The 22,590-nt window shown below is 44.5% G+C and overlaps 1 protein-coding gene across 1 annotated transcript; it reads right to left on the bottom strand.

Moving 5' to 3' along the window:
- Positions 1-3,467: 3,467 nt before the first annotated feature.
- LOC136505170 (protein cornichon homolog 2) lies at positions 3,468-10,506 on the bottom strand. Its single transcript, XM_066500283.1, has 5 exons — positions 10,159-10,506; positions 9,150-9,331; positions 4,573-4,695; positions 3,935-4,035; positions 3,468-3,859 (listed from the first exon to the last, which is right to left on the bottom strand). The coding sequence occupies exons 1-4, from the start codon at positions 10,231-10,233 to the stop codon at positions 3,966-3,968; spliced, it is 450 nt and encodes a 149-aa protein (XP_066356380.1). The 5' UTR covers positions 10,234-10,506; the 3' UTR covers positions 3,468-3,859; positions 3,935-3,965.
- Positions 10,507-22,590: the final 12,084 nt, after the last annotated feature.

Here is a 22,590-nt window from a genome sequence, read left to right as displayed (position 1 = left end):
AATATTTATAGGCTATTCACCCCACCTCTAGCCATTTAGGACCTTTCAGGTCCGCGAGCACCACCAACACTGGCCATGCTCGTGGGTGCCCTTGGCTCGGCTGGGGATGACCTGAGGCGACCCTGCACGTGCACCCAATGGCCATATGTAGGGACAGCGGCGAGGCATCCCGACTACGCTGAGGTTGGAGAAGAGGCCAAGGAGGTGCTCCGTTACCAGCAACGAGAGAGAGAGATCGAGAGGTGGGGAGGGTGAGAATAGGGAGAGCAGAGGAAGGCGGCACGTGTGACAGTGCGGGAACGAGCGGCACGTGCGATGACGTGGGAGCGAGCGACGTTGCTAGGGCACGCAGTGGGCAGGAGCGAGGACCGAGAGGTGCGGGTGGGATGATGTGCGACGGGCGGGAGTGAGGAGCGAGGGGACACGGCATCATCGAGATGGAGTCGGCGAGCGGTGTTCGGACAGACGGACGCCTAGATCTAATCATTATCGAAGAAACAAACATAATAAAGTAGTAGTATCAGACTTTACGAAATTAGAAAGGGCATGATAGTTGGTAGATACTGGACAACAGCATGCATTTCGAGCTTTTCCATAGATGGCTAGACGCTAGATAACAAGAGTAGGAGCAGTAGTGCAAGCTGCTCCTTGCGCCCATCAACTCGCGTCTAGAGAAAATCAAGACAAGCCAGGAGAAAACTAACTCGTGGCGAATCAACGGACGTTGGTGGCTCGATGCGTGTTTGTTGTGAATCGGGTAGGGGTAGGGATGACAGATGTTTAGGTGCGTGTTTGTTGTGTATCGGGTAGGGATGACAGATGTTGAGATAAGTCTACTTCCATGGGCTAAGCCGTATCGGTGTGAGTTGCAACTGGGTCGATACCTATCACCTCAAGTACCTAGTTTTTTTATTTTTTTTATGTCCCATACTTTTCTAATATGTATCGATCGCGTATCGGTGCCGTATCCGTATTGGATACATATCGATATGGGATACGGCTCCTACCTGGCGTATCGGGGTATCATAGTCTGCCACTGCATACTGATAACTAACTGATTAGGAAGGGTATTCGTTAGGGATGAAAACGGATAGGATACAGACGGATATCACTGATATTACATTTGTTTTCATATTTCTGTTCGGATTCGGATTCAAATACTATCAACTATGTCGGATAGGATACTATTGGGTATCGACATAAAAAATATACGATTTGAATATTCGGATACGAATATGGTATCGGATGTTAAATATGCGGATTCGGTATGGACAGATCTGAATCTCTCTAAACGAATCTCAATTACGTAAGAAAATATCCATACTGTTTTTATCCATAGTATTCGAGTACGGATCAACCTTACTTTACTCTAATGATCCCAGTTAGTAGTACTCTAAAATAATAGAGTATTAAACTAGTGGTATGGTCTACGTATGCTCTGGCAGCGCCGATCGCCGGTGTACTATTCTAGACGGCGGCTTGCGTGCAGTGCGCGCGTGTGTGAGTAATTAACTGCGTGCGTGGTCCGATCCCGGTCAGAAATACGATTCCCACGTCTTGCAAGCTTGGCATGGAGCGTGCTTGGCTGATGTACCCTGATGGAAATGTTTGTCTCGGTATTTTCTTTTTTTTAATCGAACACAGCTTGGTAATTCCAAGGCGTCAATCTCTCCTTGTCCAATCACTCGCACTGTCGCTGCTGAACAGGGGACTTTGTGCAGAGATGTATTGAAGATTCTGCAACCATGCTTGGGAGAGAGAAAGAGGGAGAGAACGAGGTTCCGAAGCCCTCATCATGAAGCTAGCTTCCTGATTAAAATTCTGCTAATGCGTTCCCCACAAAAAAAAAATAGATTCTGCTAATGCAACATGATTTCGACTCCTGGAAAATATATTCAAAGAAAGCATGTGAATCAATGTCCAGTAGGTTGTCATGAAAGATGATGAGAAAAACTGAGCAGGATGCTTCCACCTCCAAGATGGCCTTTTGAGTTTTGGGTCCATCATCTCCTAGATTGCAAAAGCAGGAATAACCAGGCATATGTATGGCCTGTTACAGAGTTTGTCGCGCAATTTTGGTTGCTCTGAGTGAGTGCTTGCTGTCAAAACTGTTACTTCAACATGATTAACATGCCTCGTTTACATTTCCGTATTATCTGCAGTGATTAGAATGCAATATAGACGTCATATAGGCATACAATTTTACTAGTTCGAGGCAAAGTTGAAAAACACACCAGGCCATATATAGTAATAAATAACCGAGAAGCTAGCGTCCGGATGTCTGGACGGGCGCCTGCGCGTTCTAGCCCGATTCCCTGCACCTTGTTTCCCGTGCCTGCTCATCTTTGCATGCCCATGCGAGGCCCCCGCCGCCCGCATGTCTGCCACGCCGTCTGACCACACATGAGGACCATCTATCCGCTCGGAGGTGCCTCGGCAACTGCAGCTACGCGACTGCGGCAAGTGGATCCTATTTAACATATACAACATCCGATCTGCTTTTGTAATATTCAGATGAAACACTTGCGACATACGTCTGAAACAGCTGAAACACTTGCAACATATGTCTGAAACATTTGCAAAATACCAGAAAAACTTGAAAACACGTGTAGCCCTTGCAAACATTACAACACCCAGATAAAGACACTTACAACATACGTGTGAAAACACTTGCATATATATGCAACATCTAGATCTTATAATATTTTTGCAACGTCCAGACGAAACACTTATAATATACTACAGATGAAACATTTGCAACATACACTTAAAACATACGTTAAGCCATTCCAACATGTGCAACATCCCAATCTACTTTTGCAACATCAATACAAAATATTTGCAACATACCTCTAAAACATTTTAAACACTTGCAATATAAACTTTTCAATGTAATGTCACCTTACTGCCTGGACGAATGAATGCTCGTTGGCTCAGAGGCCAGTGGCAGCGCATGGAGCTCACAGCGGCGTGGAGGTCAGCGCCGGCACAGAGGTCCGACACGGACATGTCGCCGGCGGATAGAGCATAGCCGCAGTAGGAGGCACGACTGGGCAGGGGTTTGCAACGACGCGAAGGTCGGCGACAGCACATGGAGCTCGTGGCGGCGCGGGCATCTCGCCGGCTGATAGAGCGCAGCCATGGCTGGAGGCACGACTCCGAGCAGGGGGCGCACAGTGGGCGGCGCAGGCTGTAGCGGCATGGGGCGGTCTAGTCCGTCCGTCCGGACACCCTGTAGCGAACATTTCCGAATAAATAATGGTTAAAGAAACAAACGTTTCTCCAAAATGATATACAGCTATACGGGTTAACCTTTTTTATTTTTTTGCTGGTAGCTATTCAATGAAGAAAAATATTGTAACAGGAAAACCTACGTTGCATGCTAATCTTCAATTCTTAATACTAGGCCAAAGGGGTTGACAAATTATACTACTCCCTAGTCAGAGCGACTTATAATTTACAATGGAGTACTAAACTAGGTAAATGAACACTATATTCCAAAATCAGTATTGTATGCAAACAACGGGGAGCTGAAATGAATACAGCACTTGGACACAAGTACACAGAAATGCACAAAAAAACAATTGCCTCCCAAACGTGGGCTCCTTTTGCAGTGATGCATCATTGACTGCCCGATTTACAAACATGGTCTCGACAGACCAAACTATGAGAATTCATTGTACATCACAATCTATGGATGAAATGAACACTGAGGATCTGAGATACCAGGTTAGCTCCTCAAGCTATAGGACACAGGTTCATCTTCTTTCTCACAACTCGGGGGCAAGGCATTCAGTTGTGGTCTCACTGGTTCCAACCATGAGTGTTCTTTTGAGCCTGGTGTTTGAAGACTACAAGTCTGCAACACAACAAGTTCAACTCATTAAAACATAAACACTTTCATAGGCCAGTGACAAAATGTGACACTGAATACCTGCTCCCCCATGACAAGTTGGCGGCAAAGTCTAGATAGTCCTAGTTTCTACCAAATTTATGTCCTCATCAATAAACAACATCACAGCTGTCATCACAAGCCTGTTAAATTCATAGAAAATATGAGCAGTTAGATTATGCAACATATTGTTCTTAGCTGGCAGGGAATTACATGCTAGAACAAATTCCGAGATAAAGTAACAGTATATGGAAACAATTAATCTGCCACTACCAAAATCAGTAAGATAGGTATATGTAAGGTCAAGCCTATAATACTGAGTATTGCTCATGATTGTTTGTATGCTTAAAAACATGGAGTGAAGACAGCATCGTATTTGATTTCCCAAGTCATATTCTCACTAACCCTTCAGTAATCTCTTCAAACCACTAACAGGTGTAAACTTCACAATATTTTCCAATGATAAAGTATGTTAACTTACACAATGATAAAAATATTAATATAAAGACATTTCTGTTCGTATAACATGGAAGGCTAGTATGGGGGTATGGCCAGTTACAAGGGTTTGATAATGTCCTAGAGGTTTTTGAATAACTGATATCAGAGTTAGCACTAGCAAATGAATGCATATGGTATTCCAAATCCCCAAAATATTAATTAAGAAATAACCTAAGTCAAACCTGTAAATAGTTATAATAAATAGGCAGAAGTAGAAGGCAAGCTTGATCATCCTGTACTTCTTCTCGCCACTTAATTGTCTAAAAATTTCAGTGACATCTACAAGATGTTTCCGAGCCAAGTACCTGAATAAAAAATATGATATGATTTTATTTGATTATCAATAACGAGCATGAAGGGACAAGAAACAAATAAATAGAACATCAATTTACAAGTCAAAGTTCTTATATAGAACGGCATTAAAAATAAATACAAGCATCTATGTTGCTTCACTTTACAAAAAGCTTATTAACTAATCATAATCATTTAGATATTAAAGCCTGGCAAAAATTAATTTAGAAAAGCATCTCGGATATCCCACCAAAATAAGTTCACTAGTTATCGAGATCCAAACTAGTTCAATGCCAGGGGGCATTTATACCTAATCCTCAACAAAGGGGTAAAAAAAGAACTCTAAATCAACTGAAAACTCAAACAGAGTGCTGAGAAACTATTGTCATGGCTGTTAAATTTCAAGAAGAGGGTGAAGAGAGATTTTTTTCCACATGTAATAGTAAAAAGTTGGGTGCTTGCTAATATCTGAGGAACTAAAATCAGTTGTTACCCAGAGAAGAGTTCAGCTACATTATAGCTGTATCCTACCAGAACAAACTAAGAATCATTTGCGTTAATCATTGTTAAGCCAACAATATTAACTCCGCCTATGTTGTCTCAGCATAGCAGGTCCCAAGCCCTAGTAAAGGAGGGTTGTGATAGGCGTGGTGAGCCAACGTTAAATCTAGCCATTCTAATGGAGATGAAACCCGAAAGAAAACCGTTGGGGCGTAACCCTCTTAGCGACGCGCCATATCGGAACCCGGGTATGGTGTTAAATGGGCAAGGGCCGGGTCGGCACCCCCTTGGTGACGCGCCGTGTCGCGATCTGGGCATGGTGTCAAGTGAGCAAGGATCGGGTTGTCGCTTCCTTAGTGTCGCGCTACATTGGCGCCCGGGTGTAATGAAAAATGAGCAAGGGTCTTCACATTTGAGTCGACGGGTGCGAAGGATAAGAAAGCTAGTCGAACCAACTAGAATCCGTTTAGGTAGTTAGAATGTAGGGTCGCTTACAGGTAAGTTAAGAGAATTAGTTGATACCGTGACTAGGAGGCGTGTAAATATATTATGCATTCAAGAGACTAAATGGAAGGGTCAGAAGGCGAAGAATGAGAACAATACAGGTTTCAAGCTTTGGTACACAGGGACAATTGCGAATAGAAATGGAGTAGGAGTTTTGATTGATAAGAGCCTCAAGAATGGTGTGGTGGGAGTGAGAACGCAAGGAGATAGGATTATCTTAGTCAAGGTTGTCGTTGGTGATATAGTCTTGAACGTAATTAGTGCGTATGTCCTCCAAGTAGGCCTCGACGAGAGTGCTAAGAGACAGTTCTGGGAAGACTTAGATAGCCTGATTAGAGCTGCACCTAGTAGTGAGAAGCTTTTTATAGGAGATCTTAATGAGCATGTAGGTACTACAAGCGCAGGTTTCGAGGCAGTTCATGGAGGTTTTGGGTATGGTAGTAGGAATCAGGAGGGGGAGGAAGTTCTGGACTTCACGGTAGCTTTTGACCTGATGATAGCCAACACTTTCTTTAGAAAGAGAGAATCTCATCTAGTGACCTTCAGTAGCAGACAACATTCTAGCCAGATTGACTTTGTCCTCACAAGAAGAAAGGACAAACGAGCATGCTTGGGTTGCAAGGTGATACCAGGGGAGTGTGTTGTTTCTCAACATAAGCTCTTGGTGGCAGACTTTCGTTTTCAGGTGCGTGCCCATAGGGATAAACAAGCTAAAAGATTGAAAGAACAAAATGCTGGAAACTGAAAGGGGAGACGTCAGAGGTATTCAGGAAAATGGTTATCAAAGAGGGCTCTTGAAAGGAAGAAAAGGACAAACAACATGTGGGAGAAGATGGCAACCAACATTCGAAAGGTGGCCTCAAAGGTGTGTGGAGTAACCAAAGGAAGTCGAGACGAGGCTAAAGATAATTGGTGGTGGAACGAGGAAGTCCAAAGAGCCATTAAGGAGAAGAAAGAATGCTATAGACGCTTGTACCATGACAGGAGTGTGGACAACATAGAGAAGTACAAGGTGGCAAAAAAGACTGCAAAGCGAGCTGCAAGTGTGGCAAAGGGTAAAGCGTACGAGGACATTACCAACATTTGAGTACGAAGGAATGAGAGAATGACATTTATAGGATGGCTAGGGTTCATGAGAGAAAGACAAGGGACTTCATCCAATTTAAGTGCATTAAGGATGAAAGGGAGCATCTCTTGGTGAAGGATGATGAGATCCGACATCCATGGCAAGAGTATTTTGACAAATTGTTCATTGACGAGAATACGAACACAACCTTTCAGTTAGATGACTCTTTTGATGACACCAATAGACACTTTGTACGGAGAATCCAAGAATCTGAGGTCAAAGAGGCGTTGAAAAGGATGAAAGGAGGTAAGGCGATGAGACCGGATGGTATCTCAATCGAGGTGTGGAGATGCCTCGGGGACATAGCTATAGTATGGCTAACCAAGCTGTTCAGCCTTATTTTTCGATCGAACAAGATGCCTGACGAGTGAAGGAGAAGTATATCGGTACCGATCTACAAGAATAAAGATGGTATTAAAAGTTGTACTAATTACCAAGGAATTAAGTTGATGAGCCATACTATGAAGCTATGGGAGAGAGTTATCGAGCATCGCTTGAGAGCAATAACGCGGGTCTCTATAAACCAATTTGGTTTCATGCCCGGAAGATCAACCATGGAAGCCATTTTCTTAATAAAACAAGTTATAGAACGGTATAGGGAGAAGGACCTACACATGGTTTTTATAGACTTAGAGAAGACTTATGATAAAATACCAAGGAATATTATGTGGTGGGCTTTGGATAAACATAAAGTCCCAACGAAGTACGTCGGGCTCATTAAAGACATGTATAACAATGTTGTGACTACTGTTCGAACAAGTGATGAAGACACGGATGACTTCCCGATTAGGATAGGACTACATCAAGGGTCAGCTTTGAGCCTTATCTGTTTGCCTTAGTGATGGATGAGGTCACAAGAGATATATAAAGTGACATCCCTTGGTGTATGCTTTTCACGGACGATGTAGTGCTAGTTGATGAAAGCCGGATAGGAGTGAATCAGAAACTGGAGTTATGGCGGGAGACTTTGGAGTCCAAAGGTTTTAGACTCAGTAGAACTAAAACTGAGTAAATGAGATGTGACTTCTGCACTAGTACTCGGGAGGAGAAAAATATTAGTTTGGAAGGTCAAGTAGTACCTAGGAAGGATACATTTCGATATTTAGGATCAATGCTACAGAGAGACGGGGATATTGATGACGATGTTAGCCATAGAATCAAAGCAGGGTGGATGAAGTGGCGCCAAGCATCTGGTGTCCTATGTGACAAAAGAGTACCACAGAAGCTAAAAGGCAAGTTTTATAGGACGGCGATTAGACCTGCTATGTTGTATGGTGCAGAATGTTGGCCTACGAAAAGATGACATGTTCAACAGATAAGTGTCGTGGAAATGCGTATGTTACGTTGGATTTACGGTCATACAAGAAGGGATTGAGTTCGGAACGATGATATACGTGATAGATTAGGGGTAGCACCAATTGAAGAAAAGCTTGTCCAACACCGGTTGAGATGGTTTGGACATGTCCAACGGAGACCTCCAGAGGTACCAGTGCGTAGTGAAATCCTAAACCAGGATAGTAATGTGAAGAGAGGCAGATGAAGACCGAAGTTGACTTGGGTAGAGACAATAAAAGAAGACTTGAAAGGATTGAATATACCTAAAGACTTAGCCTTAGATAGGAGTGTTTGGAAAACAGCTATTCACGTGCCTGAACCTTGATTGCTTCTGCTGGGTTTCAACTCTAGCCTACACCAACTTGTTTGGGACTTAAAGACTTTATTGTTGTTGTTGTATTGTTAAGCCAACAATATTTGGAATCAACAGTTCATGCTGATTACTAAATAATTACAACAAAATATTACTTAATGATTCTTTTTTAGCACATACTGATAAAAAGGAAACTATTTATCTTGGCAAATAAAGTGCACATAGCGCGATTCAGAGTTGTTGCATTCATATTCCAGCACTAATGAAAATTAACTAGCTAACAAATTTTGGTAGTGAGACTTATAAAATTGGGAAGGTATAATACTAGAATAGGTGCACTACCTTCTCCCATTTGCTAATACCCTGAGTCCCTGACCAACATTCTCCCATTTTCAGAGAAGGAATTGCTACAGGACCAAACAAAAAACACATGGCCCACAACATGTGGAAAACTACAAATTATCACCCTAGAAGCACAACATCGCCATCCCTAAATTCTAAAATTGATATGTTCTTACTTAGCTGTTCCATTGAGCCATTGAGGCTTGTAGATCATCTCAAGTATTATTTCCATGTATATAAAAATAATCAAGATGTGAGTGCAGCTAAAAGTATGAACAACATAGTATACAATGACGAATAATATGAATATTCTGTTATAATTAACATCAAGTGAAAGTAACACGTACAGTTTCACATGGTAGTATGTCACTGGCGCCATGACTAGAAACGGGAACCAATGCAATGTCAAGAGGAAAGAAGCACACAGGGCCCCTTGGAGTGCGTATTCTATCAAAACCACAGCATTGATGCGAGATGATGAATCATATGGGTTGATATAGTCATACTCCAAATCTGACAGACAGATAAGCTGGTATAAAAGGAGAAAGGCAAAATCAGTTGAACAAATCAACAAGAGTGGATCAACTAACAAGAAGCCTGGCAAATTGGTGCATAAATTACTAAATTTACTTCTAAAGACTACAACTCGTGTAACAATATTAAAAATGAGCTGTGTTGCTGCCAGCTGCCATCATGGTTAGGCTTTATGTCTGATCCGGTGAGGTTGGAGTCACTGATCAATAATGTTGAATTTGAGCTTTAGACACCATAAAGTGGTGATAACTCAACTGCCACAAATGACAAGCTGGTTTGACACCAAGTAAAGGACTACAGTCATGAGATATATGATTACATCCACCAAGTCCTAGCAGGTGGTACTAACATTCCAAACAGACCAATAGGCAGTAGCAGCATGTGTTTAACAAGACTACCTTATAAGAAAAATTGAAGACCACTACCATATCTTGGCTCATAAACAGAAATTGTTGTATCTAACCCAAGAAAATTGGAATATTATAAACAAATACATTGGGCCTTTTGTACACAAAGACGATTTATTTTTGCGAATTTATACCAGAATCGAGGAGCTAGCACTAGCAATCAACAGGAAATTTTCTTTTTCTTTGAGAAAAAGGAAAAATTTATCCGGCAGTTTATCTCGTCACCATCCTCCACGGAATGAATGGCACGGGAAGAACAACACCGTTGACTAAACTCCGCATCAAATCCCCACGAAATCTCGGCAGCCTTAGGCCGAAAGCGGGCAGAGCTTCGCCGGCCGCGCGCAAGATTTGGAGCACACTCGCCGTCACAGGGTGAACTGTTAAGAGATGCAAAGGGGGGCATCGGGCTTGCCTGGTACGCGGTGAGGCCGATGAGGACCATGACGGAGGCGAAGGAGAAGAGCCACAGGATGAGCTCCACAGACATGGCTGCCGCAAGGGTTGACGACTCCTCGCGAACAGCTCGGCGAGCAATCGATCTAAGAACGCTGGCGCCCCGCCCACTCGCTCTGCTTCTCGCGGGCGTTCCGAATGGAAGGGGCCCTAGACCTGCCTGGTGACTCCGCGCGCCCCGCGGTCACAATGGCGCTGTGGGCGCCGGAGACGGGAGAGGCGTCGGTGGCGGCGGGTTGGGATGGGGAGAGGCGATAGGGGAGAGGAGCAGAGCAGGTGGGTCGTGCTTTGCTACTTGCGTTGCGTTGCGTGCGACGAGAGTCGGTCAGACGGTACAACAGTTCCCCTGCCGCTGCTGACTTCACTTTTTTTTTCGAACAAACAGGAGGGCAGCGAGACTGACGGAAGTGCATGAGAAAAAAGAGAGTACTCTCTCTATCTCAAACCCAATTTCTAAATTATTATGGAGATCCACGCCACCAAAACACTGCTAAAATATGGATGGATGTGCAAGCTTTTGTTGTAAAATATCCAAACTTGCCGATGTTTTGCATTGGGGATTTGAATAATGCTAATGAAAGGCTAGGGCCAGCACCAGCTCATGTCAGACTTATTTCTGATTTCTGTTGCATGGTTAAGAACTGTGGTTTGTTCGATCTAGGTTACAATGGATCAGCTTACACCGGACTAATAAATGTTTTAACTCTAATCCCACTTTTGAGCGTTTGGATCGTTTTCTAGGCAATGCAGAATGGTGTACAGCTTTCCCCACTACCACAGTCTACCATCTCCCTATGATGCTAAGTGATCATGCGCCCATCCTGGCGGTCCTCAGCTCCAACCGAACTAAAACTAACAAACCTTTCAAATTTAAAATTTGGTGGCTTTTGGAACAGGACTTTCAACAGGTGGCGAAGAATAGCTGGCAAAAATCCTCTCGGCGCCCCTTTCAACACAAAACTAGATATCTTGGGTCAGACCTTACAGCCTGGAGAAAATCTAAACCGAGACTCACTGACCAGCTACAAACTATTGAACAACAACTCCTCCAACCGCCCCATCTACAAAACCAGAGCCTTCAAAAAGACCTTACTCATCAACATCACATTATCCTAGCCAAACAAGAAATTTTCCACGGACAGAGATAAAAAAAAAACTGGACCATCAGAGGAGACAAAAATACTTCCTTCTTCCACCAATCCTTCCTCAAGCGAGCAAGAAGAAACCGTATAACCCATCTTCAAAATCCGGACGGCACCACCTCGACCACTCCAGATCAGCTGGCACTCACCGTCAACCAATACGTCACGGATATTTTCACATCACAAAACACTTTGCAGGCCCCGGAAGACAATGCTGAAGAAAATCAGAATAACACCTCGGGGAATCAGGTATCTATAACTGACGCTTACACTCTATCTATCCCTGATTTACAGGAAATTCACACCATTGTCAAGCAAATGAGAAGTAATGCAGCTCCAGGACCTGATGGCCTCAATGCAGCTTTCTACAAGGCAGCTTGGAGTTGGCTTGGCTCAGATGTTCATCACCTTGTCTCAACTTTCTATCAATCTGCTCATCTGTCTGACACTTATATTTACCGAGCTGCGATCCTCGCCTCTGCTCTCTCTCTCACTCTCTCGGCCTCTGCCTTTGCTTGTCTTTGTCTGCCTTTGCTGTGTACCTTGCTTGTCTCTGTCTACCTTGCTTGCCTCGGTCTGTCTCTGCCGAGCCGAGCACCCGCCGTGGTCACTCGCTGCACTGGTAGAGAACCGAGCTTTACTCCCGGTGGGGAACCCCCTCTAGTCCCGGTTCCCCACCCGGGAGCAAGCATCCGGGACTAAAGGGGGGTCCTTTAGTCCCGGGTCAGGAACCGGGACTAAAGGAGGACCTTTAGTCCCGGTGGGTAACACCAACCAGGACTAAAGGTGCCTCCTGACATATCACGATGGCCGGCACCTTTAGTCCCGGTTGGTAATACGAACCGGGACTAAAGGTTTTTTTCTTTTTTCTTTTCTTTTCATTTTTTTGTTTTCTTTTCAAAATAGGTTTTCGAAGTCGTATTGTACGCTGCTAATTATACATTTATACGCGCATATAGTATGTTTCGGTTCAAGCACAATGAACGTATTAAATCACACAATTCAAGCATGCATCATATATATATATATTTACATGCATGCATGCATATGTGTATTTTACATTATATTATTTCATGTGCATATATTACAAAAGATTGCATTATAGTTGTTGTGACATAACAAGTTTCTTCTCATCCTCTAGCTTGGCTTCAATGGCAGTGTTGGGTCGAAGTAGAACTCGCCCTTGGAATCGATGACCTGCTCATTAAAAAATCCGACTATAGACTCTTGAATTGCTTTGATTTGGTCTTGCCGTATGACCTTTTCCTCCAACCATCGAGTCTACAGGTTTGAATTAAAGGAAAATAAATTAATATATGTACATATATATATATAAAGACATAGTAACACAATCAATAATAATAATTAAATGAATATATAGTGTATTTTTAACGTACTTTGAGTCTCTCTGTAGGAGTTCTTTGGGAGAGCACCTTGATAAACTTGCAAACATAGTAACCACAGTAGTTGTTCCCCTGTTCCTGCCTCAGACACCACTTTACGAGAAAAAGATTTGTCATCCAATCTGGTGAAAGCTATATGTTTAATTAATAAAGATGATGCGATTCAGGGGACTTACTTTCAAAGGGATTACATTCAGTGGCGCTTTGCATTTTTCCATGTGTTGCTTCTCAATAAAGGTTTTCCAAACACTGCCCAATAAAAAATTTGCCACGTCATCAGATATAGTTAATCATCATGTTTGTGTGTATATATAGTTGCTAGAGATCCCGAAATTACCTCTGGATAATATCTATCATATCTTGGTAGTCTTGTTGTGGTTTTCTCATCGAGTCATAGATTATCAAGTGACTTTTCACCAGATCGATGTCCATCAATATCCAGTGATTGCTGCATGTGTTTATAGGATATAACGCATAACACTCATTAATTAACTAGAATCAACATATGAGCCATTAAGGCTATGATCGACATGATTAACACTCACTTGAAGTTATAGGGAAAGAGTATATCCTTCTTGTGGTGTTGGTTCACTAAGAAGTTCATGATGTTACTCTCTGACTCAGACTTCCAATTAGTCATTGGAGTAATTGGGTCTTTGAATACTATATGGGGATCAACAAAACCAATTTCATTGCAGCCTTCCTTTCTGAGCTCTGTCATTGTAAATCTGCATATATATAGTACTTGTTAGGATAATTTATATGCATATACACACATATGATGAGTTTAATAATAGATCGAAAGAATTATTACTTACAGGCAATAGCAGCTAATGATAACTTTGTCCAGAGAGGTCAGGTGGCATAGTTGATGAAATTCTACAAAGTCAACATACATAACATCATCGCCACGGAACCAATGTTCGTCTCTAATTCTGACACCAACGCAGAAGTCTCCACTGGTAGACGCCTGCATGTACCACTTGTTTAGTAGGTACATTTGCGTCCCCAGATCAGATAAGGCTTGAGGGTTGTATAGACTCTAGCCTAGTACAAATTTTTTCTTCCAAATATCAACCTCCGCCGCACTCTCAATGTTTCCATCACCAAACATCTGGTAAAGGTCGAGACCAGTCTCATCAAGAAATTCACCAAGGTGATCCAAATCGACATCCGGAGGTATGTTTGCCTGATGCATTAATCCTAAATTCGAACCATATTCATTACCAACAACTAGCGGAGGGATCGATTGGTGCGCTTGTTGTCCGAGTTGGGCAACTCCTTTCCCTGCCCGCTTCTTTTTCTGTGCCGCCTCAATTGACTTGGTGAGAGTGCGGTCATAGTCTGATAACGTTGATTTGGACGGCTTACGAGATTCCCGCTGTTGTTGCTGGTAAGAAGTCACCTTTTTTTCTTAAAATATCCGGAGCTACGAAGAAGTACGGTTTCTCTGGGTTTCTCCTTGCTTCTTGATTCATTTTAAGTTTGTCATAGAATCTAGACATGTCTTTTTTATATGCATCAGTTCCTTCTTCCTTCTCTTCAGATATTATTTTGGGAATAGCCCTTGGTTTCACGGTGGCTTTCTTTGTAGGCGGGGACTGGTTCTTCGTTTGAGGGGCTGGCCTCTTGCTAGGCTTCTTGGTAGGCGGGGGCGGGGGAGGCGTTGGAGACCTCCTTGGAGGTGTTGGCAGTAGCGTTGAAGACCTCCTTGGAGGTGGCGGCTGCGGCGTTGGAGACCTCCTTGGAGAGGGTGTGGATGCAGCCTCGTCTTCCAACACAATGTCATCGTACAGAGCACTATGTAAATATGCAAGCTTAAAGTGATTTTGAGCTCAAATTGCTTACAAATGAAAAAAACCCACAATAAAGAACCATAAATATATATAGTGAATAAAATGGCATAAGAAAATGGTAAAAAATGAGAGTATGAGATTGGTAACCTTTACAACTGAAGAATCGACGGAGGAATCGAAGAATGGATGGAGGAACAATGGAGGGAGGGAGGAAGCAAGAACACTACTGCAGTGAGCTTCAAAATGTGCTGAGCTCGGGCTCGGGGAGGAAGGAGGAGACGGCCGATTTATAAAGGGAGAACATTTAGTCCCGGTTGATAGATCCAATCGGGACTAAAGGTAACTTTCCAACCCCGGGCGCAGCCACGGCCCGGGAGTAGACCTTTACTCCCGGTTGGAGACACCAACCGGGAGTAAAAGTATACCTTTAGTCCCGGTTGGTGGATCCAACCGGGACTAAAGGTCCCTGCCACCTCTGTCTGGCGCAGTAGCCGTTGGGCAGGGACCTTTAGTCCCGGTTGGAGCCACCAACCGGGACTAAAGGTATTTCTAGTCCTGGGGGCAAAAAATTCCGGGACTAGAGCCCATTTTGGCCGAGGATCAAAGGTCTGTTCTCTACTAGTGCTGCCGTCGCGCGCCGCGCCTCATGCCCGCCCATCGTCGGCCCTTTTTCCCATCTCGTGAGCACACGCGAGCCCCACGGTCTGCGCTGGACCGCCGCCCCTCAGCGCTGCCCCTCCCAAGCACGACAGCAGCCGCCCCCACCGTTGTCCACGCCGGCCGCCCTGCCACTGATGCCTCCACGGCACCGCCCTAGCCTTGCCTCGCCGCACCTCCACGTGGAAGACCACGTCGGGGACTGACTCTAGGCCGCGCCTTCCTCTCCGTGCTTTCCGTGCGGCCGCGCCCGTGGCCCGCTGCTCCGGGTGACCTCCAGCCAGACCGCGGCTGCTCCCGTTGCACAGTCACCGCACGCAGGAGCGCACCCGAGCCCCGCGTTGCCCCCGCACCACCACCTCGCCGCCGGCGTGCCCTCACCGCGGAGCCACCCGGTCCCGAGCGCCGACGCACGTGGCCGAGGCTCCACGCTCTAGCTCTGGCTGAGCCGTGCCCACCAGCGGGTGCGCCCCGCAGCGGGCAAGCCGTGATGCTGCCTCCCCACCGTCGTCGGCGACCTCACGGCCGAATTCGGCCACCGGCCGGTTCCCCTGCCCATGCTCTGCTTGTGAGGAGGAAGAGGAGGACCGCGGGGTAAGAGTAGAAATTTTTCTAGGGTCCCCAATGTAATTCTCTGACTCATGTAAATAGTATTGCATAGTGCCTAAAAGCTGTGGGTTGATTTAAGGAAAGTACAGGGCCTCGTCGCAAATGTACCATCGCCACCTTGCCCGGGCTGCGTGGGCCGGCTTGCTAGGCTACGGCCTGCCTACCGCCTGGGCCGTCCGCAGCGTTACTGCCTGCCCGACTGGGCCGCCGCGCCCATTATTGTCGGTCGTGGGCCGCGGTGCTCTTTTCTTTTTCCAATGAATTAGTGAAGATTTTCTAAAATAAATTCTGAGCTGATTTTGTTATTTAAATATAAAATCATTTAGGAGTCCAAAAATTGTGGAACAAATTTTGTTAAGCTCCTAAAATCATGATCTATCTATTAGCGTATTTGTTTCATCTAGTTTTAAAATATTTCCATGATTGCTCTAATTATTTTAAAAAGTTTAATATTGTTAAAATGTGAACTTGTGGGAATTTTTGTGAGAAAATGGTGATAGTGTTGACTCTAAAAATTCAGTAAATTACTAATATTATTAGCTGCTCACTGTAATTTTTGTAGCTCTAGAATAATTAGTTTATTAGATAGATAATGATGCCCTATTTCGAATAAAGTAAATTAGTAGAATAGAATAAAGAAGCACCTTGGAATTGTACCGCTAAAACACTGGTTGGGAAATAATATCTTCCTTGATGATGTTGATACGTAGATTAGTACATTAGTCATTAGAGCTAGCTTGTTAGTTCGTAGTATGTGCTCGGTTTTAAGAGTTGTTTTGACTTGTTAATTAACTATTGCATCATCTCTGCATCGCATTTCATACCATAATAGGGACGATTATGGATCATGGAGTCATCTGGAGTATCAGAAAAGATGATGTCTCGATGATCATGTCACCAAGATGGAATACTAACTTTTGGTTATATGTTACCCAGATAAGCCCCGGTGCATAACCCCTACTTCTCTGCACTTTATATTATGTTTGTGCATTAAGTTTTAAGGAGTTGAATGAAACCCACTTGCATATATATCTTTATCCTATGAGTCTTACTAGTATGGCAGGATCGTGTAGATTGCTATGCTACAGGACTCTAGTAGAAGTCGAGTGATTGCCTGTCACTCGCGAGAGATGGGAAATATATTATTGTTGTTACTATATTATTATCACTTGAAATATATATATATATATATATATATATATATATATATATATATATATATATATATATATATATATATATATATGAATAATAAATGGAGACCGAGCAGGGATATGATTTGGGTATTGATGGATGTAAGAGGTTGTGTCCTACGGCCAACGGGGCATAGCTTAGTTACACTGTGTTCCCTGTCTGTATCGGTTAAGGGTCGGCCCTTGCATTAGACTCTAGGCAAGTCACAGACTTATTATCCTGAACACATACTTGTGTATAGGCGTGGAAAGACTTGTTACTCTCTTGTCATGGGTTCTAGCCTTTCTGAACCGACTTTTAGGTTGATTTTTGGGTGGAGGTCCAAGCACCGCACTGAGTCCAGGACTCAAGGGCGGGGGCTTAGAGTCCAAGTTTGGACGGGGATCTAGATCCCGTGACAGGAGGGTAGTGGGTTGGTCCTACTTGTGCCTAGGGTACAAGCGGGGCGTGTGTTTCAGAGTACCCAGCTGGGCATATTAATTCACGAATCGCCGGCGATTCGGTACGACTTGTCTACATTCTAGCACCGTAGTAAGAACTATAAGATGAAAAATGGTAAAATGATTCTGATTGCTTATCACCTGCTTGAAAGTAGCACATGTGCTTACATAGAATGGTTAGTTAATGAACTAATGATTACTGTTAATAAAATTGAATATAAGGACGCATGCTTAGTAATGCTTCCGGTAGATGCAATGAACCCACAAGCCAGATAGCCTTGCATATCCTTGGAGTCTTTTCTTTTCTCCTGTCAGGTAAGTCTTGTTGAGTACAATTGAGTACTCAGGGTTTTATTTCCCCCTGTTGCAGGTAACAGGCAAATGCTAGAGCTGACTCTTGTGTGTGGATCCCTCCTGGTGGGCTCAGAGAGGATTCCTTTACGCTGCGATCATAGTTTTATTTATAACTCTCACTAAATGTTTTTATAAATAGAAGTTTTATAATCTGTTGTTATAGTTTATATATCAATGTTCCATCATGTCATGGATAGATATTTATTTCCGCTATAACTCTGATCACATGTTTATATTCCGCTGTTAAATTAAATTGTTCATAACTCTGATAACATGATCGTATTCCGCTATTATAAATAATAAATATTATACTCTGATGTTGTATTAAAAGTGATGTAAGAAATAGTTAATAATGATGTAAGCTTTATTCTCTTATTTGTGATCCTGATAGAAAAATGTGGATTTTTGGGTTCTCCCTTGGGGTGTGTCTGACGAAACCACATAATTTAGTGTTCTCCCTTGAGTACTTAGTGTCTAATGAAAGACAAGTACTCCTGGGATGTATTAGATTAGGCAGTTCTGCCATAGGTGGTATCAGAGCATAAATGAGGAAATAAAGCTTCAGAACCCATTTCTAAATTAAAATTTAACAACCCATTTGTGCAAAAAGTTAGGGCGGTTAACTGCGAAGTTATATAAGTATCCCTATTACTATGGTTATGTATCCAGGATAGATGGCACTCTGCTGACTTAGGTAGGCTTAATCAAGTTTTCTACAGGTACACTGACCCCGAGCATAGTCCGATAGTATCGACTAGCTATAGGGAGAGAACTATATGCCAAAAATCTGAGAACAGTTGCCCTATATGTTGGGAACAGTGGAAGGACGTATAGGACGTGCATTCATGTATATCCTGTTGGTGCATTGTAGCGCTCGTATTGCTTGCTGATATGCCCTTCATAGGTGTCACACATGTCGTATTGTGCACGACTGACTCGTTCCTATTCTAGAGTTTCTGCTGAGCTGTGGCTTCATGTTCCGCATTCGCCTGTGGTTCACGCCTGCCATTACCCACGTCTCCTAGTACTTTTTTCTATGCTCTTGTCGGACACTTGCCCTATAGTCATACTAGTTATTAATGGCCTCGAACATCTCTTGCCTTGAACGCGCGAAAAATTTGGTCGATTCATTCGTACTGATCCCACGCATGAACCTTGGTGGACCGCGCCAGGACCACTGATCGCTCTGCCATTATAAGCAGGGCCTGGCTCATCCGTTGGCACCACCACTCGGCGCACTTTAGCTCGCCTAGCTTTTTCTTTTGAGCAAGCTTTCTGCTTAGTTCTTCCTTTCAACCATCGCCAGGGATGGCAAGAGCCTAGGGTAGTAGTTACTGCCTGAACATTGAGGGTTTTCCTAGAATCCTGCATGCCACCCTACAAAAGCTCGGAGTCAAAGATCGTCCCAAGTATGAGGGCCATGAGTATGAAAAGCATGGCACTGAGCGGTGTGAGGTTACCATCTATACTGGGAAGAGTGAAGAGTTCCCCGACATCACTGAAGCCTAGAATGTGACCACAACCGGGTTTTGCTTCATCGACACCTACCAGGTTGTCGCCTGCAAAGCCTTGTGGTACCTTTGCCAGATCTACAAAGAGCCCATTGCCCGTACCCCCATGAGGTTCTTTTCACCTTTGGAAAAGAATCGATGGGCATGGAGGGCTCGCATGGAGGCTTTGCAAGGGCAGGATGCGCAAGAAGATAGTCCAACCGTGGTGCACTTGACCATGTACCTGCTTGCTCTGGATGAGTAGTATGACCAGCAAGCCTCGGAGCTGAGGAAGTGCCTCCGGCGAGCCGAGGAAGCTGAGATCTTCTCTAGGATGCTCTAGGTTCAACTTGCCGAAGCGCATGCCAGTGCAGCAGCTGCAGAGAGCCGGGAGACTGCCATGTTGGAAGCTCTAAAGGAGGCCAAAGATCAGCATACCCATCAGTTGAGAGAGGCCTACCTTGTCACTAGGGTCAAGCAGAGGACGCTGGCTACCGAACGGCAGGATCTCTTGATCGTGGAGGGAATCCCTGTCCACCCGCCAAAAAGAAGGAGAACCGGTGTTGCAGTACCGCTAGCACCCCCACCCTCGAAAGTGTCAGAAGTAGAACCCTTGATTCTCCTCACCCAGCCACTACCAAGAGAGGAGGCAGATTCATAGCCAGGGCGGTAGAAGAATCCGCCAAGCCCGAGAATGAAGATGTGTGGTCCAAAGTAGATTAGTTGCCTTGGGATGTTGTACCCGTAGTTAGTAGTGTCTTTCGTCGCTGTCCACCGGTATTGTAATCTTTCCGTTGTATTTTGGCCATAGTTGTTGAGGTAGTCCGATCGTAGGAAAGGTGAATGATGTGTTGAGAATGGGAGAGTGAATGCCGGTATGTTGTACCCGTATAAGACCGTTTGGAATATGCATTTTATTATTTCACTGTGTTATTGCGTCCATCTACCTTAAGTCTCGTTAGAAGTGCTTAGGGTTTTCAAGGGCGATATTAAGAGGGTTACAAGAGATGTTACCATTCAGATGCCAATAGACCAGCCATGATTGTAAAACATAGGACACTGTATCGACTAATTGTGGATGTCCCAGCAGAACACTTGAATCTCTTTAAATCAAATCCATCGTTGGATTTGAATTCCTTGTTCCTTGTTGTGAAAGGAACCCTTGTTGTTGAATCTTCCCTTGCAATACTCCTCTTATTCTGTGGTCTATGACCCCACCGCCTTCATGGCGTGTAAGTTGGTAATAGTTCCCTGGTTAATAGCTTATGGTGCCGCGATAAAACTGAAGGCCCCTATGGAATAGCTGCCACATGGTGACGCTACTCGGCACGCGCTGGTATCGAGGTTGTTGACCAAGTACCTTTACTAAGTTACACCACCGTACCTCTTTTGTTACAAATATTTCTTGGAAATATTCGGGTGTTCGAACGGGAAATCCACAATGGGTTGAAGAAATAGTGTTCTCTCAAAGTAAACAAAAGGACATGGTTTTGGAGGAAGAACGTATGACATGGTCTTAGTTTACATGAAAGACGAATGTGGTCAAGGAAGGGAAAGAAAAAGAAGAGAAGTAAGGAAAGTTAGCCGTGGGTAGTCGTAAAAGTTTGAGTGGACGTCATGTCCCAAGTCCTATGTCTAGCTTGATCGTGCTACGTAGGCTGGGTATTTTGCTGCGTGCCCTGCGGACGCCGTCTGTGTTTGGCCCTTTATCACCCTATTTTTGCATGGCCGCGGCATCATGCCGCACTCGTCGTCTTCGTGCACTATGCGTTTCTCCTTTTCCTGGCACCTGGTCGGCTCTCGACCCCACGCCCTCGTCCCCATACCAGACCCCCCTTTTCCCCCTCCCTTCTTTCTTCTCTTAGGGACATGGCCGCCCGTATGCCTCCCTCGTCAAGCGAACCCTTTCTCCTCTTCTTTATTTCCCCTTTGCTCTCTTGCGTAGGGAGCGCACCATGGCTGACTTTATCTCCACAGCATGACTCGTCTGTGTATCCCATTCATGCTGCCTCTACTTCCGGTGTGTTGCACCCCTTCTCCTTTCGCCACTATAAGATGCCCTTGGTCCTTGCTCTTCTTCCTCATCCCCATCCTCTTGAATCCAAAGCAGAGCTACAAGATCCAGTCATCATTGTGGAGCTAGGTTTGTCAGTTAGAGGTGATTGTGTAATCTGAGAAGAAGAAGGATCTGGTTTTCAAAGAAGTTCAAGTTCCCTTTGGTTAGTTCGGTCTTAGGGTTCACGATGTTTGACTTCTCAGTCTCCTATTTCTAGATCTGTTGGTCATACACCATGTTTTGGATAATCATTATCTTGTTGTTTCTCCATTGCCCTCATCTATCTTGACTTCTGGATTAAGCCTTGGTTGTATTAGGTTGCTCTTAATCATGTATCTCTAAATCCCCATATGGTTTAGTGTTCAAAGTCGTGTAATCTCTTATCTACGATATGTAATCGTGTTTTCCCCTCTTCTGATTCTTGCTCCGAATCTCGGGATGAGATTCTTTTTAGGGGGGTTGGTTGTAACACCTCTGGTGTTACGAGCTTGCTTTGCACCTAGGTTAATGCCAAAGAGTAATTAGCAAAACAAGTTTTCGGGTTTAAAAGTTTAAAGCACACATGGAATTATAAACAAATCTTGCGTGACTCACTTTCATAAATAAAACAAACAAATAAGTGTTGCTAGTCAACTTGTCTTGGTGCTTAACAACTTTTAAATAATCTTGTTGTCGGGGACCTAATACCGGGGTACCCAATGAGGTGGAAGTAATAACCATCGAACATTGACGCTTCCAGTCAGACAAGAACCCTACTACGCTTCTTGCCCGTACGACAGAAGATTGGTTCCACCTCGCCCGACCCCCGAGGGCTGGACTCCGCCTCGCCTGACCCCCGAGGGCTGGCTCTGCCTCACCCAACGGCGGAGGGCTGGCTCCGCCTCGCCTGATGTCTGAGGGCTGGCTTTGCCCCGCTCGATGGCTGAGGGTTGGCTCTGCCTTGCTCGATGACCAAGGGCTAGCTCTGCCTCGCTCGACGGCTGAGGGCAGGCTCTGCCTCGCCCAACGTCTGAGGACTGGCTCCACCTCGCCCGACGTTTGAGGGCTCGACAACTGCACCCTGCTCCTTCATGATGATGAGCAGGAGGTAAGGAAGAACACTCAGGTCAACCACAGTACCAAGGACCATACCCTGCACGCCTACAGGAAGGTACTGTCAGGATATGACGGGACGGGCGCTTTAAGCCCTTTCCGACCTGATAGAGCCCGAACAGTGTTGTAGGCGCTGACTTTTGTCCTACAGTGTTGTA

The sequence above is a fragment of the Miscanthus floridulus genome, chromosome 14 (genome assembly GCF_019320115.1).
Source record: "Miscanthus floridulus cultivar M001 chromosome 14, ASM1932011v1, whole genome shotgun sequence".
Lineage (NCBI taxonomy): Eukaryota > Viridiplantae > Streptophyta > Magnoliopsida > Poales > Poaceae > Miscanthus > Miscanthus floridulus.
Note: the sequence above shows the minus strand (reverse complement) of the source record. Positions and strands in the feature narration are given on the sequence as shown.